A 21,538-nucleotide genomic window follows, 5' to 3' on the forward strand; every position below is an offset into this window, starting at 1 on the left:
GAAACATTCTCTTTTCTCCACAACCTCACCACACTGTTTATCTCTTATCTTTTTGATAAGAGTCATTCTAAGAGGTGTGAAGTTATATCTCAATATCTTTTAACAGGTGGTAAGTGGTTTTGTTTGCATTTCCTGATGATTAATAATGTTGAGCATCTTTTCATGTACTTGTTGGCCATCTGTATGTCTTTTTTGGTTAGATGTATATTCAAGTCTTTTGCCACTTTAAAATTGGATTATTTTTTTGCTAGTGAGTTATAGGAGTTCCTTATATATATTTGAAATTAACCTCTTATCAGATATATGGAAAAGAAAAGTAAAATTATTTCTGTTTGCCAATGACATGATCTGATATGTAACAAACCCTGAAGACCACACACCCCCACCCCCACCCACACACACAATGGATACAACTAATAAACAAATTCTTTAAAATCACAGGACACAAATTCAACATATAAAAATCACTTGCATTTCTATACACCAACAGCAAACTATCTGAAAAGGAAATTAGGAAAACAATCCCATTTATAATAGCACTAAACAGAATAAAATGCTTAGTAATAAACCTAATCAAAGAGTTAGAAGATTTATATACTAAAAACTATAAAACGTTGATGATAGAAATTAAAGCATAAACAAATAAATGGAAAGACATTCTGTGTTTGTGGATTAGAAGAATCAATATTGTTAAAATGTCCATATTACCCAAATCAATCTACAGTTTCAATGCAATTTTTATCAAAATCCCAAAGACAATTTTTATAGACACAGAGGAAAAAAATCCTGAAATTCTATATGGAACCACAAAAGACCTCCAAATGGCCAAAGCGATTTTGATCAAGAAGAACAAAGCTGGAGGTATCACACTTCCTGATTTCAAAATATATTACAAAGCTACAGTAATTTAAATGGTATGGTATTGGCATAAAAATAACTATGATTTAGTCTCCACTTACTTTCTGAGCTTCAAACCAAATTCCATTTCTTTCCCCATTTTTCTCATCATCATAGATTTATAAATAATTCCATTCCCTTTCTCCACTGGCACCATCACCATGAATTTACCATACTCTAGATACCCAGGGCCTGGATGAGGATAACTGGCCAATAAGCTTATGTCTCTGGGAACTCAGTGTAGTGTGTGCACATGTGTGTGCACATGTGCCTGTGTATGTGTGTATGTGTGTGTGTTTGTGTGTAGTTTGAGGTAAGACCAGATCTCTAACTGGATGGGGAGATGAGGAAATTGACTTCAGTAAGTATGCGTGGAAGTCTTCCCTGTGTCAAACACAGATCTAGGTGCAGGAGATATGTGGATAAATATGCATGGACTTTCTCCTGATGATCTCTCAATTAAATCAAAGATGAGAATCTGGACATGACAGACATAAAGACTGTACTTTCCATAGAATAATGGACGTACCTGTTAGTTATGTCTCTCTGTTCCATCATCCTATCTGAAAGAAAGTTCTTTTTTTTTTTTCATAAGCACTGAAGGGTGAAAATATGTCAGATCTGGCAATAAGTTTAGTGTTGCTGCCTAAAAGAGCTTATGTCTTGCTTACTTTTTCATAGCTACGATGTTAACTGTATCACACAATGGGATATTTGTATATAGAGCTTTATTTCTCATATAGTCACAGAACTTGTGAGGCAAGGAAACCTGGATTGGGCCCGCATTCATTCAGTTCCTTGCCTGTTGCAGTGTTTGTAAGACTCGATCTCTCTAATGGACCCTCAGTAGCTAATACAGGTTCTCCGCATGCTCCAGGGTGGCTCTGAAGGTGAAAGCACCTTGCTTGAGGTCATACAACTTAAAAGTATCAGGACTTTTAATGAAACTTTTATTTTTGAGAGAGAAAATGAGTAGGGGAGGGGCAGAGAGAGAGGGGGCAGAGGATCTCAAGTGGGCTCTTCACTAACAGCAGTGAGTCCAATGCAGAGGTAGAACCCAGGAACTGTGATATCATGACCTGAGCTGAAGTCAGACACTTAACCGACTGAGCCACATTTTAATGACACTTTTGATGATAATTGTCATCATACAAGGCTTGTGCTTTCTTCCTAACATCAAACTGCCTTCTTAAGAAAATGGTAGGAGACTGGGAGAGGAGCCAAGATGGCGAAAGAGCATGGAAGTTTTTTATGTCTCTCGGGTCCATGAAATAGAGCCAAACCAACACTAAACCGTCCTGCACACCTAGAAAACTGATCTGAGGATTAACACAACAGTCTGCACAACCTGAACCACAGAATTCAGCAGGTACACAGCACAAAGAAGTGAATTTGGGGAGAAAGAAGCCACAGAGGGCAGGGAGCCACATTTGTGTGCGGTGAGACGACGGAGATGGGGGGAGAATACGGGAAAAGCACCCCCAAAAAACCGCTGGAGGGAAAGTGGAAAACTGAAAATAGCTGCAGGGACTGAACTAAAAAGGGAGAAAGGAGAGGGTTTAAATTCCACTAAGACTATAAACAGGGGGAACACAGAGTCTGAACTCTGCAGCTCGATACCTGGCGGTGCTCTGGTGGGAAGGGTGAATCCCCAGGAGCAGAGTGGAGTCCAGGGTTCTTCAGGCCACAAGTGGAAAGGCGGTTGCCTTGCTGGGAGGACACCTGGTAGAGGCTGTGTGGACCCGGGAGAACAACCACATTCGCTGGTGCTGGAACAAGGTCATTAAGGGTGAAGCCTGGTGCCAGATGCATGTTGTGATTTTCCATAATCCCTGAAACGCTGCTGCTACACCATCTCACGAACTTTTTCTGGGGTGGGCTGGCACCAGGCCTCAGTCTCTATGCATCAGCAGCAGCCCAGTCCCGCAAACATTCCTGGGTGCGGCCGGCAACCGACCATTTCTCAGTGAGACCCTCCCACAGAAGCGCAGAACAGGTCAAAACCGCAGTCCCTCAGAAGTAAGGGTTCGGGAAAAACAGCCACATCTAAAACAAAATTCAGGAGGAAGGTGCTGCCTGGGGCTGGGTTGCGGACTGTGTAAAAGCGTGGAGTGGATGGAAGCCGAAGACAAAGGACAGGTGCGCGATTGCTGATCGGGGAGATCAGGTCTGACAGGAGACAGTGGGTAACTGGGTGACGCCATGGTCAACGCTTCCACGCATGCGCATACACACCTACAAGCGCCTCAAGAATCCACACCAGTAAGCTAAGCAGTGCTATCTACTGGAGAACAGAGCCGTTACACTAAACCCTGCCCAACTGGGCCAACCTCCCTCTTCAGGAACACAAGTCTCTCCACCTGCTTAGTTTATGGAATATAAAGCATTTCACAGTTTGACTTCTAGCGGAAAACAAAGTAATTTCAACTGTATTTCTGTCTGTTAGACCGTTCATCTATTCAATTTTCTTTTTATTTTTTCTCTTTTTCCTTTTTCTTTTCCTGAATATAAAAAGAGAAAAAATTCATTTTTATTTTCAATTTTTATTAAAAATATTTTAATTTTTTTCTACTGTATTTTTTACTTTTCTGTAAATTTTTTCAAATTCTATGTTACCTCCAAAATTTCATTTTAGCCTACTTCAGTGTTTTCATTTTTTCAAATTTTCAAACGACTTCTTTTTTTTTCTTTACCATTTCTCTCTAATTATCAAGCCCCTTTCAACACCCAGGCCAAAACACACCTAGGATCTAGCATCATTTATTCGATTTTGTATGTATGCATTTGTTTTTAATTTTAATATTTTTTTAATTTTAATTTTTTCTACCTCATTAATTCCTTTTCTCCCATCAAAATGACGAAACAAGGGAATTCACACCAAAAGAAAGAGCAGAGAGAAATGACAGTCAGGGACTTAACCAACAGAGATACAAGCAAGATGTCTGAACCAGAATTTAGAATCACGATAATAAGAATACTAGCTGGAGTCGAAAATAAATTAGAATCCCTTTCTGCGTAGATAAAAGAAGTAAAACTAGTCAGGATGAAATAAAAAATGTTGCAACTGAGCTGCAATCTCGAATGGATGTTGTGGTGGCAAGGATGGCAGAGGGAGAACAGAGAATCAGCGATATAGAAAACAAATTTATGGAGAAAAATGAAGCAGAAAAAAAGAGGGAAATTAAAGCAAAAGAGCACGATTTAAGAATTAGAGAAATCAGTGACTCATTAAAAAGAAACAACATCAGAATCATAGGGGTCCCACAAGAGGAAGAGAGAGAAATAGGGGTAGAAAGGTTATGTCAGCAAATCACAGTGGAAAACTTTCCTAACCTGGGGAAGGACACAGACATCAAAATCCAGGAAGCACAGAGGACTCCCATTAGATTCAACAAAAACCAACCATCAACAAGGCATATCAGAGTCAAATTCACAAAATACTCAGGCAAGGAGAGAATCATGAAAGCAGCAAGGGGAAAAAAGTCCTTAACCTACAAGGAAAGACAGATCAGGTTTGCAGCAGACCTATCCACAGAAACTTGGCAGGCCAGAAAGGAGTGGCAGGATATATTCAATGTGCTGAATCAGAAAAATATGCAGCCACGAATTCTTTATCCAACAAGGCTGTCATTCAACATAGAAGGAGAGATAAAAGTTCCCAGACAAACAAAAATTAAAGTAGTTTGTGACCACTAAACCAGCCCTGCAAGAAATTTTAAGGGTGACTCTCTGAGGGGAGAAAAGATGGGGGGAAAAAAACAAGTAAAGACCAAAGCAACAAAGACTAGAAAAGACCAGAGAACACCACCAGAAACTCCAACTCTACAAGCATCATAATGGCAATAAATTCATATCTTTCAGTACTCACTCTAAACGTCAATGGATTCAATGCTCCAATCAAAAGACATAAGGTAACAGAATGGATAAGAAAACAAGACCCATCTATATTTTGTTTACAAGATACCCACTTTAGACCTAAAGACACCTTCAGATTGAAAGTAAGGGGATGAAGAACCATCTATCATGCTAATGATCAACAAAAGAAAGCCAGAGTACCCATACTTACATCAGACAACCTAGACTTTAAAATACAGACTGTATCAAGAGATGAAGGAGGGCCTTATATCTTGGTCTATCCACCAAGAAGGCCTAACAATTGTAAACATTTATACGCCAAATGTGGCAGCACCCAAATACATAAAGCAAGTAATCACAAACATAAAGAAACTCATTGATAGTAATACCATAATAGTAGGGGACTTCAACACCCCCCTGACAGCAATGGACAGACCATCTAATCAAAAAATCAACAAGGAAACAAGGGCTTTGAATGACACAGATGGACTTAACAGATATATTCAGAACAATTCATCCTAAAGCAGCAGAATATACATTCTTCTCCAGTGCACATGGATCGTTCTCCAGAATAGACCACATACTAGAGCACTCAACAAGTACAAAAAGATTGCGATCATACCATGCATATTTTCAGACCACAACACTATGAAACTCGAAATCAACCACAAAAAAAAATTTGGAAAGGTAACAAATACCTGGAGACTAAAGAACATCCCAGTAAAGAATGAATGGGCTAACCAAGAAGTTAAAGATGAAATTAAAAAGTTCATGGAAGCCAGTGAAAATGATAACACCACCACAACCCGAAACCTTTGGGATGCAGGAAAGGCTGTCTTAAGAGAAAAGTGTATAGCAATCCAGGCCTTCCTAAAGAAGGAAGAAAGATCTCAGATATACAACCTAACCTTACTCCTTAAAGAACTGGAAAAAGAATAGCGAATAAAACCCAGAACAAGCAGAAGACAGGAAATAATAAAGATTAGAGCAGAAGTTAATGCTATGGAAACCAAAAAAAAAAAAAAAAAAAAAACCAAAAACAAAAAACAAAAAAAAAAAAACCCAGTAGAGCAGATCAATGAAACCAGAAGCTGGTTCTTTGAAAGAATTAACAAAATTGATAAACCACTAGCCAGTTTGATCAAAAAGAAAAAGGAAAGGACCCAAATAAATAAAATCAAGAATTAAAGAGGAGAGATCACAACAAACACACCAGAAATAAAAACAACAATAAGAGAATATTATGAGCAATTATATGCCAATAAAATGAGCAATCTGGAAGAAATGGACAAATTCCTAGAAACATATAAACTACCAAACCTGAAACAGGAAGAAATAGAAAATTTGAACAGACCCATAACCGGTAAAGAAATCGAACTGGGAATCAAAAATCTCCCAAAAAACAAAAGTCCAGGGCCTGATGGCTTTCCGGAGGAATTCTAGGAAACATTTAAGGAAGAGTTAACACGTATTCTCTTGAAGCTGTTCCAAAAAATAGAAATGGAAGGAAAACTTCCAAACTCTTTCTATGAAGCCAGCATTACCTTGATTCCAAAACGAGACAGAGACTCCCCTAAAAAGGAGAATTATAGACCAATTCCCCTGATGAACATGGACACAAAAATCCTCAACAAGATTTTAGCCAACTGGATCCAACAATACATTGAAAAACTAATTCACCACAACCAAGTGGGATTTATACCTGGGATGCAGGGTTGGTCCAATATCTGCAAAACAATCATTATGATTCATCACATCAATAAAAGAAAGGACAAGAACCATATGATCCTCTCAATAGATGCAGAGAAAGCATTTCACAAAACACAGCATCCTTTCTTGATAAAAACCTTCAAGAAAGTAGGGATAGAAGGATCATACCTCGAGATCATAAAAGCCATATATGACAGACCCAACGCTAATATCATTCTCAATGGGGAAAAACGGAGAGCTTTCCCCCTAAGGTCAGGGACAAGACAGGGATGTCCACTCCCATCACTGTCATTCAACATAGTATTAGAAGTCTTAGCCTCTGCAATCAGACAACACAAAGAAATAAAAGGCATCCAAATCGGCCAGGAGGAAGTCAAACTTTCACTCTTTGCAGATGACATGATACGCTACATGGAAAACCCTAAAGATTCCACCAGAAAACTGCTAGAACTGATTCATGAATTCAGCAAAGTCGCAGGATATAAAATCAATGCACAGAAATTGGTTGCATTCCTATACGCCAACAATGAAGCAACAGAAACAGAAATCAAGGAATCGATCCCATTTACAACTGCACCAAAAGCCATAAAATACCTAGGAATCAATCTAACCAAAGAGGTGAAAAATCTATGCACTGAAAACTATAGAAAGCTGATGAAAGAAATTGAACAAGACACGAAAAAATGGAAAAAGTTTCCATGCTCCTGGATAGGAAGAACAAATATTGTTAAAATGTCGATACTACCCAAAGCAATCTACATATTCAATGCAATCCGTATCAAAAAGACATCAGCATTCTTCACAGAGCTAGAACAAACAATCCTAACATTTGAATGGAACCAGAAAAGACCCAGATAGCCAAAGCAATCTTGAAAAAGAAAACCAAAGCAGGAGGCATCACAATCCAGGACTTCAAGCTGTACTACAAAGCTGTAATCAACAAGACAGTATGCTACTGGCACAAAAACAAACACTCAGATCAATGGAACAGAATAGAGAACCCAGAAATGGACCCAGAAATGTATGGCCACCTAATCTTTGACAAAGCAGGAAAGAATATCCAATGGAATAAAGACAGTCTCTTCAGCAAGTGGTGTTGGAGAAACTGGACAGCGACATGCCGAAGAATGAACCTGGACCACTTTCTTACACCAGACACAAAAATAAACTCAAAATGGATGAAAGACCTCAATGTAAGACAGGAAGCCATCAAAATCCCCAAGGAGAAAGCAGGCAAAAACCTCTTTGACCTTGGCCGCAGCAACTTCTTACTCAACACATCTCCAGAGGCAAGGGAAACAAAAGCAAAAATGAACTACTGGGACCTCATCAAAATAAAAAGCTTCTGCATAGTGAAGGAAACAATCAGAAAAACTAAAAGGCAACTGACAGAATGGGAGAAGATATTTGCAAATGACATATCAGATAAAGGGTTAGTATCCAAAATCTACAAAGAACTGATCAAACTCAACACCCAAAAAACAAATAATCCAGTGAAGAAATGGACAATAGACATGAATAGACAATTCACCAAAGAAGACATCCAGATGGCCAACCAACACATGAAAAAATGTTCAACGTCACTCATCATCAGGGAAATACAAATCAAAACCACAATGAGATACCACCTTACAACTGTCAGAATGGCTAACATTAACAACTGAGGCAACAACAGATGTTGGTGAGGATGCGGAGAAAGAGGACCTCTTCTGCATTGCTAGTGGGAATGCAAGCTGGTGCAGCCACTCTGTTAAACAGTATGGAGGTTCCTCAAAAAACTAAAAATAGAACTACCCTATGACCCAGCAATTGCACTACTAGGCATTTATCCAAGGGATACAGGTGTGCCGTTTCGAAGGGACACATGCACCCCCATGTTTATAGCAGCACTATCAACAATAGTCAAAGTATGGAAAGAGCCCAAATGCCCATCGATGGATGAATGGATAAATAAGATGTGGTATATATATATATATATATATATATATATATATATATATATACCACATACACACACACACACACACACACACACACACACACACACACACACAATGGAGTATTACTCAGCAATCAAAAAGAATGAAATCTTGCCATTTGCAATTACGTGGGTGGAACTGGAGAATATTATGCTAAGTGAAATTAGTCAGAGAAAGACAAATAACATATAACTTCACTCATGAGGACTTTAAGACACGGAACAGATGAGCATAAGGGAAGGGAAACAAAAATAATATAAAAACAGGGAGGGGGACACAACATAAGAGACTCTTAAATATGGAGAACAAACAGAGGGTTACTGGAGGGGTTGTGGGAGGGGGAATGGGTTAAATGGGTAAGGGGCATTAAGGAATCTACTCCTGAAATCATCGTTGCTTTGTATGGTAATTTGGATGTAAATTTAAAAAATAAAATTAAAAAAAGAAAAGAAAAGAAAATGGTAGGAGACCAAGGGAGAAGCCCATGATGATTCTTCTTAGAGAAAAACATTTTTGTATCAAAATAGGGATTCCCTGTATGATGTGTATTACCAATCAGCCTTCTGAAAGACAACAAAGAGAAAATTGCAGTTACCCAGGGGGTGATGCATTTTTCTTGAAGTGTTCTTGGGGAGAAGTGGATTGGCCTCATAAAAAGCAGTCAAAAAATCCTCTGAGCAACTCTAGAATTCCAAACATTCTTCCTCTATATGTATCACCCACCTGGAGGAGGAGTCCAAAAGTCTAGCTGAGTATGCAGTCCCCAATGCAGCAAGAAGTGGGTTTTGGTGAGTCTGTAAAGAAACCTCAGAATCTCTGATTTAAGGAGCCAATATTTTAAATAACATCTTCATTTTTTTTCCTTATTAGAGAAGTAACACATTTTCAATACAGAAACATTAGGAAATTTGAGAAAATCACAAATCTTAAAAAAACAAAAACAAGTTAGCTGTAATCTCACCAGTTGAAGATACTCTTCATATTCACAAATGTCCAACTATTATTTTGTGTCTGGTTAAATTTAAAACTAAAATGTGTGATAGCATACATACTATTTTATGTTCTGCTTTTTTTCTTCTTTTCTTCTTTTCTTCTTTTGGTGTTCTTTGTTGTTGTGTTCTTTTGTTTGTTTGTTGCTTAACAATATATAGGGAATATTTTCCCTTTCCTATAAGCTTTCTCCTAGGGTGTTTTTTATAGTGGCAGCATTGTTTTCCATCCTAGATTCCCTTCATTTATTTTTTTCCATAGTTTGTTTATTTAAGTAATCTCTACACCTAACATGAGGAACAAACTCACGACCGAGGTCAAGAACCACCGGCTCAACCGACTGAGCCAGCCAGACGCCCCGCCATCACTTTTTATCCTTTCTCTTATTGCGGAGTACTTCAGTTATTTTCCCTACTCAGGACAACAGCCTGAGAACTGAGAACTGTATTTGAAATTTTGCCTCAGTGGTGGCGGCCTTCCCTCTGCCACAGCTGTTTCAAGTGCATGTGATTACCAGGGTGGGGATCTGTTCTCCTTAAAATTCTTGTAAAGACTTTTCTTTTTAATTTGGAGACAGGTTTACTGTGTTTGACACTTATTGGAAGGCTAAATAAAATTATATTATCAGAGGTTTTCCTTTAGAAAATAAGCATATTCCTTCATGGAGAACAAAATCCCATAGTTTAGCATTGTAAATCAAAACTTTCCAAACTATTCCCATGCATTATTCCCAGCAATTGTTCATATTGTCATATAGCTACAATTTCCATCGTCTTTCATTCCTTGTGTAGATTCCTATTTTCACCTGCTGTCATTTTTTCTCTATCTGAAAGACTTCTTTCAGGCAATGAACTCTTTTAGCTTTGGTATGTCTGAAAAAGTCATTATTTAGGGGGGTGTCGCCTGGATGGCTCAGTCAGTTAAGCGTGTGACTCTTGGTTTCAGCTCCGTTCATAATCTCATGGTTCATGAGTTTGAGCCCCACTTGAGGCTCTGGGCTGACAGCATGGAGCCTGCTTGGGATTCTTTCTCTCCCTCTCTCTCTGCCCCTCCACTACTCATTCATTCTCTCTCTCTCTCTCTCTCTCTCTCTCTCTCTCTCTCTCTCTCTCTCTCTCAAAATAAATAAACCTTAAGAAAAAGTCACCGTTTGGGGGGGTCCCTGGGTGGCTCAGTCAGTAAAGCGGGTGACTTTGGCTCAGGTCATGATCTCATGGTTTGTGGGTTCAAGCCCCATGTTGGGCTCTGTGCTGACAGCTCAGAGCCTGGAGCTGCTTCAAATTCTCTGTGTCTCCCTCTCTCTCTGCCCCTCCCCCTGATCACTCTCTGTCTCTCTCTCTCTCTCAGAAATAAACATTAAAAAAAATGTTTTTAAGTCACTGTTTGGGGCTCCTGCATGACTCAGTCCATTGAGCACCAGGTCTTGATCTCAGGGTTGTTAGTTCAAGCTCCATGCCCATGGAGCCTACTTTAAAAAAAAAGTATTTGTTTAATAAGCCTAATAACAGAGACACATCTCATAAGTTTATCAATATAAAGGGTACAAATAAAATGTCATAACAGAAATAAGATGTAAAAACAGATGCTGCAAATATTAAATAGCTTATGAATAGCTTTGTGTTGATATATATATTTAAAAATTTCTGGGGCGCCTGGGTGGCGCAGTCGGTTAAGCGTCCGACTTCAGCCAGGTCACGATCTCGCGGTCCGTGGGTTCGAGCCCCGCGTCAGGCTCTGGGCTGATGGCTCAGAGCCTGGAGCCTGTTTCCGATTCTGTGTCTCCCTCTCTCTCTGCCCCTCCCCCGTTCATGCTCTGTCTCTCTCTGTCCCAAAAATAAATAAACGTTGAAAAAATAAAAATAAAAATAAAAATTTTTTATTTACATACAGTATAACTTTAGTTCCAGGTATACAATCACTTCATACATCATCCGGTTATGCTGATATATTTAAAATTCTTTAGATGAAATGGATAAATTCCTAGATAAAAATACAACCTGATAAAGCTATCTCAAGAAGAAATAGAGGGCCACCTGGATGGCTCAGTTAAGCATCCAACTCTTGATTTACGCTCAGGTCATGACCTCACAGTTCATGAGTTTGAGCCCCGTGTCAGGGTCTACACTGACAGTGTGGAGCCTACTTGGGATTCTCTCTCTACCCCCCTCTCTCTGCCTCAAACTCGCTCTCTCTCTGTCTCTCAAAATAAATAAATAAACTTCAAAAAAAAAAAAGAACAGAAAACTCAGTATCTACATAACAATATAAAGAGATTGAAACATAAGTTAAAAAACAGTCATATAGAAAATGCCAGCACCAGACAGCCTTACAGATGAGTTCTGTAAATAGTAAAATAACACACAATTCCAATTATAGGAAATAGAAAAAGAAGGAATACTCTTCAACTAATTTCTGAAGGCTAACATACAACCTGGATACTAAAATCAGACAAGATAATACAAATAATAATAATAATAATGATACATACATACATACATACATACCAATTTCATTCATGACCATAAATGCAAAATAAAATCCTTAAATATTAGCAAAGTAAATTCATTTATATATAAAAAGACAGTTTAGCATAACCAAAATGGATTTATCTCAAAGCTGGTTTAATAGTCTAAAATCAACTAATGCAATTCACCCAGAATTAACCAAGAAAAGAAGGCAGAAGTGAAAAAGAACAAAGGTGGGGCACCTGGGTGGCTCAGTCCACTGAACATCTGACTCTTGATTTCTGCTCAGGTCATGATTTTGTGGTTTGTGGGATAGAGCCTGGAATCAGGCTCTTCCCTGACAATGCAGATCCTGCTTGAGATTCTCTCTCTCCTCTCTCTTTGCCCCTACCCCGTTCTCTTTTTCTCTTTCTCTCTCATAATAAATAAATAAATTTTAAAAGAAAAAGAAGAAGAGCAAAGGCTTTTATTTGGGGTCTCAGAGTTACAATGTGGGACTAGATTTAAGGGTAACCAGAAAAGTGCCCCCTCAGGTGGGGAAAGCTGGGGGTTTTTTATGAGAAAGAAGGAAGGGGTAATTACATGCTTTAGATAAGAGAAGGAAGAAAAAAAACAGGTAATTTGGTGCTAATTGATTGAACCGCTTCTGATTACTATCTTACTGATTACTTTATTGGTGCTATCAAATGAAACGGTCACTGGTATGTATTAATTAACTTTCCTGTCCTCACATGATCCTAATGCCAGTTGCTCATTTGAAATTTTATGAGGAACTGCTTGTAAAACCATTGTGGCTTCTGGCCCAGTCCAAGAGTTCATTAGTTGACAAGGAAAATAGAGCTTCAAAATGGAGTTGCTTATGTCCAGAAATTTTATTCAATTCCACTCCATTAACTGATTAGGATGGAAATAGTATATGACTGTGTCATCAGATGAAGAAAAATTATTCAACAAAATTCACAATCCATTTACAGGTGGAAACGGAGAGCAGAAGGGAAGGGAACTTTCCCATTCTGAAAACAGAATCTGCAAAAAATCCTTAGCACCAGCAGGACCTATTACAATGGCCCATTAAAGATTTATTGAAAGCTCTCTTATAGCAAGCAATAGGCTACGTGCTAAAGGTCACAAACAAAGACAATACAATCACAGCTCCTGGAATTATGGGGGGAAATGAAAATAAGAGTATCCAGTTTTGTCAGCCTTATTCCAGGACAGTAAAATCTCCAGACCAGTTTCTTTCATGGGCACCCAGACTGTCAGTCCGTGGATGGGTGCCCTAGAGTCAGGTGCCTTCCTTTGATTTAAAGCCTTGACACGATTTTGGTGGAGTCACAGGGTAGAGAAGAAAGTCACCTACAGATTCTCCCTCTTGTGGGTAGAAAAACTGCCTTCAGAAATGGATTGTGTAGGGGCACCTGGATGGCTCCAAGGATAAAGCATGCAACTCTTGATCTCAGGGGTCTTTGGGCATGGTGCGCACTTTTAAAAAAAGAAAAACAAAGAAAAGAAATGAAGTGTGTATACAATGGATTACAAGATTAAACAAACTGGGGCGCCTGGGTGACTCGGTTTGTTGGGCATCTGACTTTGTGTCAGGTCATAACCCTGACGGGGTCAGGTCATGATTTGTGGGTTCCAGCCCCCCTTTGGGGGGGCTGACAGCTTAGAGCCTGAAGCCTGCTTCGGATTCTGTGTCTCCCTCTCTCTCTGCCCCTCTCCTACTTGCTCTCTGTCTCTCTGTCAAAAATAAATGAACACTAAAAATTAAAAAAAAAAAAAACAAACTCTTTTCCAGTACAGTGAAACTGTAAAGCTTATAGCATAAGTAGCTGCTCTGTACTTAATCTTTTCTTTCCTTCATATCACAGTGCTGGAATGTAAATCTGAAGGTGGTAAATTCAATACTAAAGAGCATGAGAGCATGAAAGTTATGATAAAATTCAGAAATCTGTTCTTTGAAAGTTAGACTATAATCATATCGGCTGAATTTTCTGCTTCTTCACCTGTTATCCCCCAGCTGTGTGTTTGTTGGTAACCACAAAACTTCCAACCCATCAACCCAGGAAAAATTTCTGGTCTCTGCTTGGCCAACGGATTCAGGTGGCGCAGCGCCCCCTGCGGGCCAATGAGGCGTCTGTGAGCACCTGCCAGAGTCCCTGCTTCACCACTTCTCCAGGTAGCGGCTCCTTCCAGTGCCGTTTCCCAGCTTCAGGGCTTTGTTTCTGGAAAGGCAGCGGGCTTCCCCATTGGATGTTGTCCCTAATCCCCTCCGCAGGAGTCCGCTGGGGAGAAGGGAGCTGAAGGTGGGGAAGAAAGACCCTGTGAGCCGGACCACTCAGGGCTGCCTAGGGCCAGTGCCACTGCGAGTTGTTACCAGAGCACCTTGTGGGCAAATCTGCCCGGCCAGCCGGGCCTGTGTAGCCACTCAGTGAGAGCAAGGCTTTTCCACAGTAGATGCCCATTACCCAGGCTCTCCCCAACTCCTCCACCCCCATTTTGTCTTGCACCAAAAAAAATTGACACCGTGGCCGGTGTGTCCAGTGGAGTGGTGATTTGGGGGCAGAGGCTGGGAGAGAGATGCAGGAAGTGCACATGAATGGTTACAATGAGAGATCCCTATACGAGGGGAGAAGCATTACAGGGAAGTCTTTGTCCAGGGCCTCAAACGTTTGGAGGTGTGGGGTGCAAGTCACTTAGCTTCCTATGTGAGGTGCAGGAGTCATCTAGCCATCCAGGTGAACAGGTGCCCCGTCCTCACAGCCTACAGGGATGGGCCTAAGGTGGTAATAGCAGTGCAGGGGTCTGGTTCCTATGCAGCAAAGCACACTGACATCGTGAGTACCTTTGTGACCGTTGTGCACGCAGCAGCTGTTGGTAGAGGGCAGAAGTGGAATTCTGCAGAAATATGCCAACGTGGCCACATCCTCATGAATGAAGGTGTTGATCGTCTTGCATTTACCCCTGTGCATCAGCCACCATCACTTCACCATCACCTCACAGTATCGGTGGTATCCTCCAGGGACCCAGGACCTGGTGTTGTCTGTATGTTTTGTAGAGGAGAGCAGGCCTGGGGTGAAGAGTTTGCTCCAGGAAGAGAAGGTGGAGGAAGGTCCACATCAGATTCACGCTCCCTGTGAAAACAGGTCAAGAAGAGTGGGGTCAGAGAGTGGGCCATGGTCCCCTTCCTCCTAAGTACCTATTTCTAAGAATTCCTTGCCCCAAATACTTAATGTCATAAATTCTCTTCTCCTGACCTATCTACACTCACTCTTCTTGTACTCACAGCAACTACTGTCCTCACATCCTCCTTCTACCTCACATCCCTTCATTTCTCTGGGTAAGAGAGAAGGACTTGTCAATAAAGGAGATGCCTACCACCTACTCACCCCTGTATGGGACTGTCATACAAGGTTATTTCCCAACCCCAAAGTAGATTCTTGCTCCTTAATTGAGCAGTCCAGTTAACCTAAAATTTTACATCTCTAAAGTGTTTGCATCTATCAGCCACATGATTCCTAGCCTGTGAGGGAAGTGGGTGTCCCTGCTAGCTCAGAACAGAATTGACAAACCATATGCCTTGCATCATAAAAAATGTTTACACTTCCTGAAATACACACACACACACACACACACACACACACACACACACACACAACTTCTTTAAATACATATGCCTGTTTTATTTTTTTAATGTTTATTTATTTTGAGAAAGAGAGAGTGTGTGCAGGGTGTGAAAGGGCAGAGAGAGAGTGAGAGAGAATCCCAAGCAGGCTCCACACTGTCAGCCACAGAGCCCAGCTCAGGACTCCATCCAATGGATCATGAGGTCATGACCTAAGCTGAAACCAAAAGTTGGACGCTTAACCTACTGAGCCACCCAGGCACCCCTACACATGCCTGTTTTAAATGCTATTGAAAAGAAAATGTGGGGCATCTGAGTGGCTCAGTCAGTTAAGCAACCAACTCTTAAGTTTCTGTTCAGGTCAGAATCTCATGGTTCGTGAGTTCAAGCCCCACATCAGTCTCTGAGCTGACAGTGTGGAACCTTTGGGATTCTCTCTCTGCCTCTCTCAAAATAAATAAAATAAACTTAAAAAAAAAAGAAAATGTGAGCATTTCAATTCTAAGGGAGTAGACTTCATGTTTCCCCCACATATTTCTTTGCCTCAAAATAAGGATCCCCAACTCTTCCTTGGATAGGGTCCATCATCAGGAAACTTTCCAACTGATGTTCAGGGTTTCTGAGCACTGCCTGGGTGTCAGGTTCCTGTCTCTGAGTTTAATATTCTAACTCCTTTTTTTCATAGCTGGGAGTCCCAGGGAAGAGTTTTTGCCGAGCAGATGACATCCACAGAAATAGATATGTCCCTCTCAAGAGTGGATATGCCTAGCAAAAATGGAACCTCCACCGCCTCTCTCTTTCCTCTAATCCTGAAAAAATGACATTGTAGATATTTTGTTCCCAGACCTCAGGATGAAGGCCACATGGAAAAAGTCTGTAATGATCTTAAACACATTGCCTAGATGGACTAATTTCACGTTTACTACTTCACATCTAGAATGTTTACCAGCATCAGACAGAGTGCCGATGACATCGCAAGCATGAAGAGAGGAACCTGCCGTTTGGTGCCTGTCTGTCACAAGCTTGCTATGGGAGGCAGGCAAATCACCTCATCCTCCACTTGTTAGCTCTAAAATGAAGGTTATAGACTAAAGATTTTCCACTCTGCCATTCTTTCACTCCCTAATTGAGCATTACTTGTGTGCATCAGCCCACATGGGATTTGTGTATGTGTGCATGTTAGTTCGTATATGTTCAGGTAAGGAGAAATATTTTGTTTGCAAATCGGGTTTCCATTTGAGAACTGTTCATCTAATTAAGGCCAACTGTTCTTAAAAGTGATTGTTAGTTTATTCAGGCAAAAAAAAATATTAGTCACTTTTATGTAAAGATTGCATTGTTTTTGTCTCCACAGTTAAAACGGTGAGTGTTCTCATTACAGAAGAAGCTGCCTGAGACTTGGGTCTGCATTTCAGGAAGGCAAAGGATGGAATTAGTACATATGACTTCCCAGAACTCCAAAACTAGCTAGCTTAGGGACCTTGCTAATGAAGTGGCAGGAGGTGCACATATAGTCAATCAACAAGTTATAGTGTAAGCAGGTTTCATGGCTCTTAATAGGTTTCCCAGGCAGATGGGTCTCAAAAGCCTTTTGTGCAATTAGGCAACAGGACAAAAGCAATTAGGCAATCTGACAAACTTGAGTTGAGATGGAATGCCTAGATTTCAACATCCTTTAACTTCTATCTACTTTATCATGGCCAAGAACAGAGCACTTCCTCTTTTTGATCTTTACTTTGCTCAGTTACTTTTGTTTAAGTTGCACAACAGTTCTTATTTACAGCTCTCACAATTTGGTGTGTTCGTGGCCCTGCATATCTGGCCATTGGGCTTAAAGTGTCCAATCTTCTGGTGTGTTCCACTTGGCTAAATAGTATGTACAGGGTCTCATTATTCAGAAGTAGTAGAGCTTTGACTCAAACCAGTCTCCTTTATCTGACCTTAACTTTCTGAAGAGGATATGCACCAGGCAGCAGGACAAGGAAATGTTTAGAGATTTGTTCTCCATGAAAACACTTGTCTTCATATTGAGAAGAAAGTTGCCTTTGTAGCGTGAGACTAACCTAGCCCTCTGAAGACACCCAAGAGGAAAAAGCACATTACCTAAAATTAGTAGCTGTGATTAGTGGCAGTCACTGGACAACATTTAGCTTAATCAACAAAAATTTATAAGGAGATTTAGCTCAAGGTAAATATGTTTGCAGGACGCCTGGGTGGCTCAGTTAGTTGAGCATCTGACTCTTGGCTCAGGTCATGACCTTGCATTTTGTGAGTTCAAGCCCCACATCAGGCTCTGCACCACCAGTACAGAGATTCTCTCTCTTTCTCTTTCTATCTCTCTCTCTCTTCCCCTCCCCTGCTTGCTCTCTCTCTCGCAAAAAAATAAACATTAACAGGAAGTAAGGTTAATATGTTTGCTTATCTGCCTCATGTCTCTGTCCCAGAAGAGGGAGGGAGGACACAGAGAGTAGGGCACCTGCATTTGTTTCCCAAGATACTCTTCTCTCCTTGACCAGACCCCAGGCCCTCAGCACTTCCCATTCCCCACACCTGTCTCCATCTCTCCTCACCCCTCCAAACACTTATAGGAGCAACTTATTCCATGAGGTCCTCCTGCCTGGTCACACATCCATCTCTATCTTCTTTTTTCCCTCCAACTCACTTCCCTGGCCTTGCGGGTTCTCTCAGAGATCTCTACAGATTAGACAGACCCATCCATTTAGGGATTGCCACATAGTACTAATAGATCCTCAGAGCAAGAAAACATGTTTTTAAATAACCAGTTCTATCATTACTTTTTTTTTTTTTTTTAATTTTTTTTTTTCAACATTTATTTATTTTTGGGACAGAGAGAGACAGAGCATGAACGGGGGAGGGGCAGAGAGAGAGGGAGACACAGAATCGGAAACAGGCTCCAGGCTCTGAGCCATCAGCCCAGAGCCTGACGCGGGGCTCGAACTCACGGACCGCGAGATCGTGACCTGGCTGAAGTCGGACGCTTAACCGACTGCGCCACCCAGGCGCCCCTCATTACTTTTTTTTTTAATGAGCTTGACATATCACTCTACCTTTGCTGCTCCTCAGCTGGAAACTGAGAGATTTGGTACAAATGTCTTTAGGAGTTCTTTTCAGCTCAGACTTTGTTTAGAAATTAAATACTCCAGGGGCACCTGGATGGTCATGATCCCAGGGTTGTGGGATCAAGCCCTACATCAGGCTCCACACTAAGTGTGGAGACTGCTTAAGATTCTCTCTCTTCCTCTGCCCTTCTCCCCTGCTGGTGCGCTCACTCTCGCTCGCACTCTCGCTCTCTCTCTCTCTCTCTCAAAGAAGAAAAAGAAGAGGGAGAAGGAGAGGGAGAGAGGGGGAGAGGGAGAGGGAGAGGGAGAGGGAGAGGGAGAGGGAGAGGGAGAGGGAGAGGGAGAGGGAGAGGGAGAGGGAGAGGGAGAGGGAGAAAGAGAAGAAGGGTGCCTGGGTGCCTCAGTCTCTTGATTTTGGCTCAGATCATGATCTCACAGTTCGTGAGATTAAGCTGACAGCACAGGGCCTGCTTGGGATTCTTTCTCTCCCTTTCTCTCTGCCTTTCTCTTTCTCTCTCTCAAAATGAGTAAATAAACTTAAAAAAAAAAAAAAAAAAGAAAGAGGGGCGCCTGTGTGGCTCAGTCGGTTGAGCTTCTGACTTCGGCTCAGGTCATGATCTCACAGTTTGTGAGTTCAAGCCCCGCTTCGGGCTCCAGGCTCTGTGCTGACAGCTCGGAGCCTGGAGCCTGCTTTGGATTCTGTGTCTCCTTCTCTCTCTGCCCCTCCCAAACTTGTGCTCTGTCTCTCTCTGTCGCTCAAAAAATAAATAAATGTAAAAAAAATTTTTTTTAAGTAAGAAAAGAAATTGAATACTCTGATTAAGGAGTCTGGTGTGTGTGTGTGTGTGCGCACACACATAGGAGAAGCCATATGGGAAATTTGGTAGATGTGTACTATTTGTCTATGTAAATCTGATTTTCCAGAATCATTATGAATTTGTGCAGAAAAGGTATGATTATTTGAAACAAAATTATTCTTATATACAGATCACATCATTATTTTAAGATGATGCAAACCATTTTTAAGCTGATTTTATTACAGAGAAGATGCCAAGGCCTGTCACTCAGAACTGTCATTTAATTGAACAAGAGAAAAGATCAGCACAAAAGACTACAGGATGTTGCCAAACCTCTGAGACCAGCCAGCAAATGCACTGGAGATGCCTCTCAGTCAGCAGACGTGAATGTTTCTGTCCTCAGCTGTCTCTGATAAAGTCTCTTCCCTTCACCTACCTTCGGTCTAATAGGCAATGAAGAGACCCAGAACACTACACCCAGGAGGAAACTTTGACAGGTACTATATATCCTAACATATCTTGGCTTCATTCATCATTTATATACAGCATAATTTCCCATTAAGCATTGGAAATGAAGGAACCCAACACCATATGGGTATTCCATTCTAGACATTTTTATCAAGCCTTACAACAATGCTGTCTTGTCGGTAACCCCCTCCTTCACTTTTCTAGAGATGATATTGACTTTTACCTTTTTTTACCTTTTACCTTTTACCCTTTCTTACCTTTTTACCTTTTACCTTTTACCTGCTTGACCTACCATCAAATTTATTATGTCATATTTATGTCATATATGTCAAATTTATTAAATATCATAAAGAATTTTACTGTTTTTCTGGTAGAAAAGAAAGAGTGAGCTCCTGTCTGAGGTCATGAGGTTGGTGAATAGCAAAGCTATGAGTCAAACTCTAATCTTTTTCCCCCCAAGTTTTTACTTAAATTCCAACTAGTTAACATACAGTGCAATTAGTTTCATATGTAGTATCACTTACATACAACACCCAGTGCTCATCACAGCGAGTGACTTCCTTAATACCCACCCCTTATTTCCCCCATCCCCCTACCCACCTCCCCTTTGGTAACCCTCAGTTTGTTCTCCGTAGTTAAGAGTCTGTTTCTTGGTTTGCCTCTCTTCCCCCACACTATGTTCATTTGTTTTCTTTTATAAAGAAAAAGTGGTATATATATATATATACACACATATATACACACATATATACATATATATGTATATATATATACACACATATATATACACACATATATGTATATATACATATATACATACATATATGTATATATACATATACACATATATATACATACATATATACATATATATACATATACACAATGGAATATCTCTCAGCCATATAAAAGAATGAAATCTTGCCACGTGCACCAATGTGGATGAAGCCAGAGTGTACTATGCTAAGTGAAATAAGTCAATCAGAGAAAGACAAATACCATATAATTTCACTCATATGTGGAATTCAGGAAACAAATTCTAAACTTTTTAAAAAGCCTACATACTTTAATAGACAACCAAGCTTGTCCCTCTTACAGATGTGAGATGAGTAGACAGAGATGGAAGAAGGAATGATGCTTTGTGCAGGAAATTATCTTGGCTTCGGAGGAAGAACAGGGTAAGAAGCCAAGTCTCCCTCTGAAGGAAAAGCCTCATTTCCTAAAAATTTCAGCAGTAATGAAATAAGTGGATTAGCACAAACTGAGAAATTCAAGCAAGTAGAGTATCGACTTACACAAGCCCAACTGCTTATCTCAGGGCTCTCTAGACATCAGGCACCCGGCCACAGCTCCATTCCACCTGTACTACTAATTAACATTATCCATTTTATGAACTCATGCTTTTACACAACTTGGCCCTAAGCAATAGTATACATGAAATTATGTGTATATAATTATTAGTATATCATGAAAGTGTGTGTTAATTACATAATACATGACAGTGAATACTTTTATATTTACCTACTAACATCAATCAGCTCATTTCCCATCTGTTATACACATTTCAATGTGTACACATACAGTACAGCCATATCGAGAGTTGTCATTTTAAAAACTCCACCTTGAGGGGTGCCCGGGTGGCTCAGACAGTTAAGCGTCCAATTTTGGCTCA

The 21,538-nt window shown here is 40.5% G+C and overlaps 1 protein-coding gene across 4 annotated transcripts in view; it reads right to left on the bottom strand.

The window, feature by feature from the left end:
- The window catches only part of LOC115516183 (ribonuclease pancreatic-like), a 48,980-nt gene extending 33,539 nt beyond the window's left edge, over window positions 1–15,441 (bottom strand). Inside the window, exons 1-4 of one of the 4 annotated variants that reach the window (XM_030318622.2) lie at window positions 15,286–15,440; window positions 14,742–15,030; window positions 9,165–9,303; window positions 2,518–2,666 (exon numbers count right to left, since the gene is read on the bottom strand). Coding sequence is in view for 3 of the 4 variants with exons in the window: in XM_030318623.2 (XP_030174483.1) it covers window positions 2,518–2,666; window positions 9,165–9,257; window positions 14,742–14,868 (369 nt within the window). In the remaining variant the exon portion in view is untranslated. Of the gene's footprint in view, window positions 1–2,517; window positions 2,667–9,164; window positions 9,304–14,741; window positions 15,031–15,285 lie in introns of all 4 variants that reach the window. The other 3 variants (XM_030318626.1, XM_030318625.2, XM_030318623.2) reach the window with 3 other exon arrangements.
- Window positions 15,442–21,538: the final 6,097 nt, after the last annotated feature.

The sequence above is a fragment of the Lynx canadensis genome, chromosome B3 (assembly GCF_007474595.2).
Source record: "Lynx canadensis isolate LIC74 chromosome B3, mLynCan4.pri.v2, whole genome shotgun sequence".
Lineage (NCBI taxonomy): Eukaryota > Metazoa > Chordata > Mammalia > Carnivora > Felidae > Lynx > Lynx canadensis.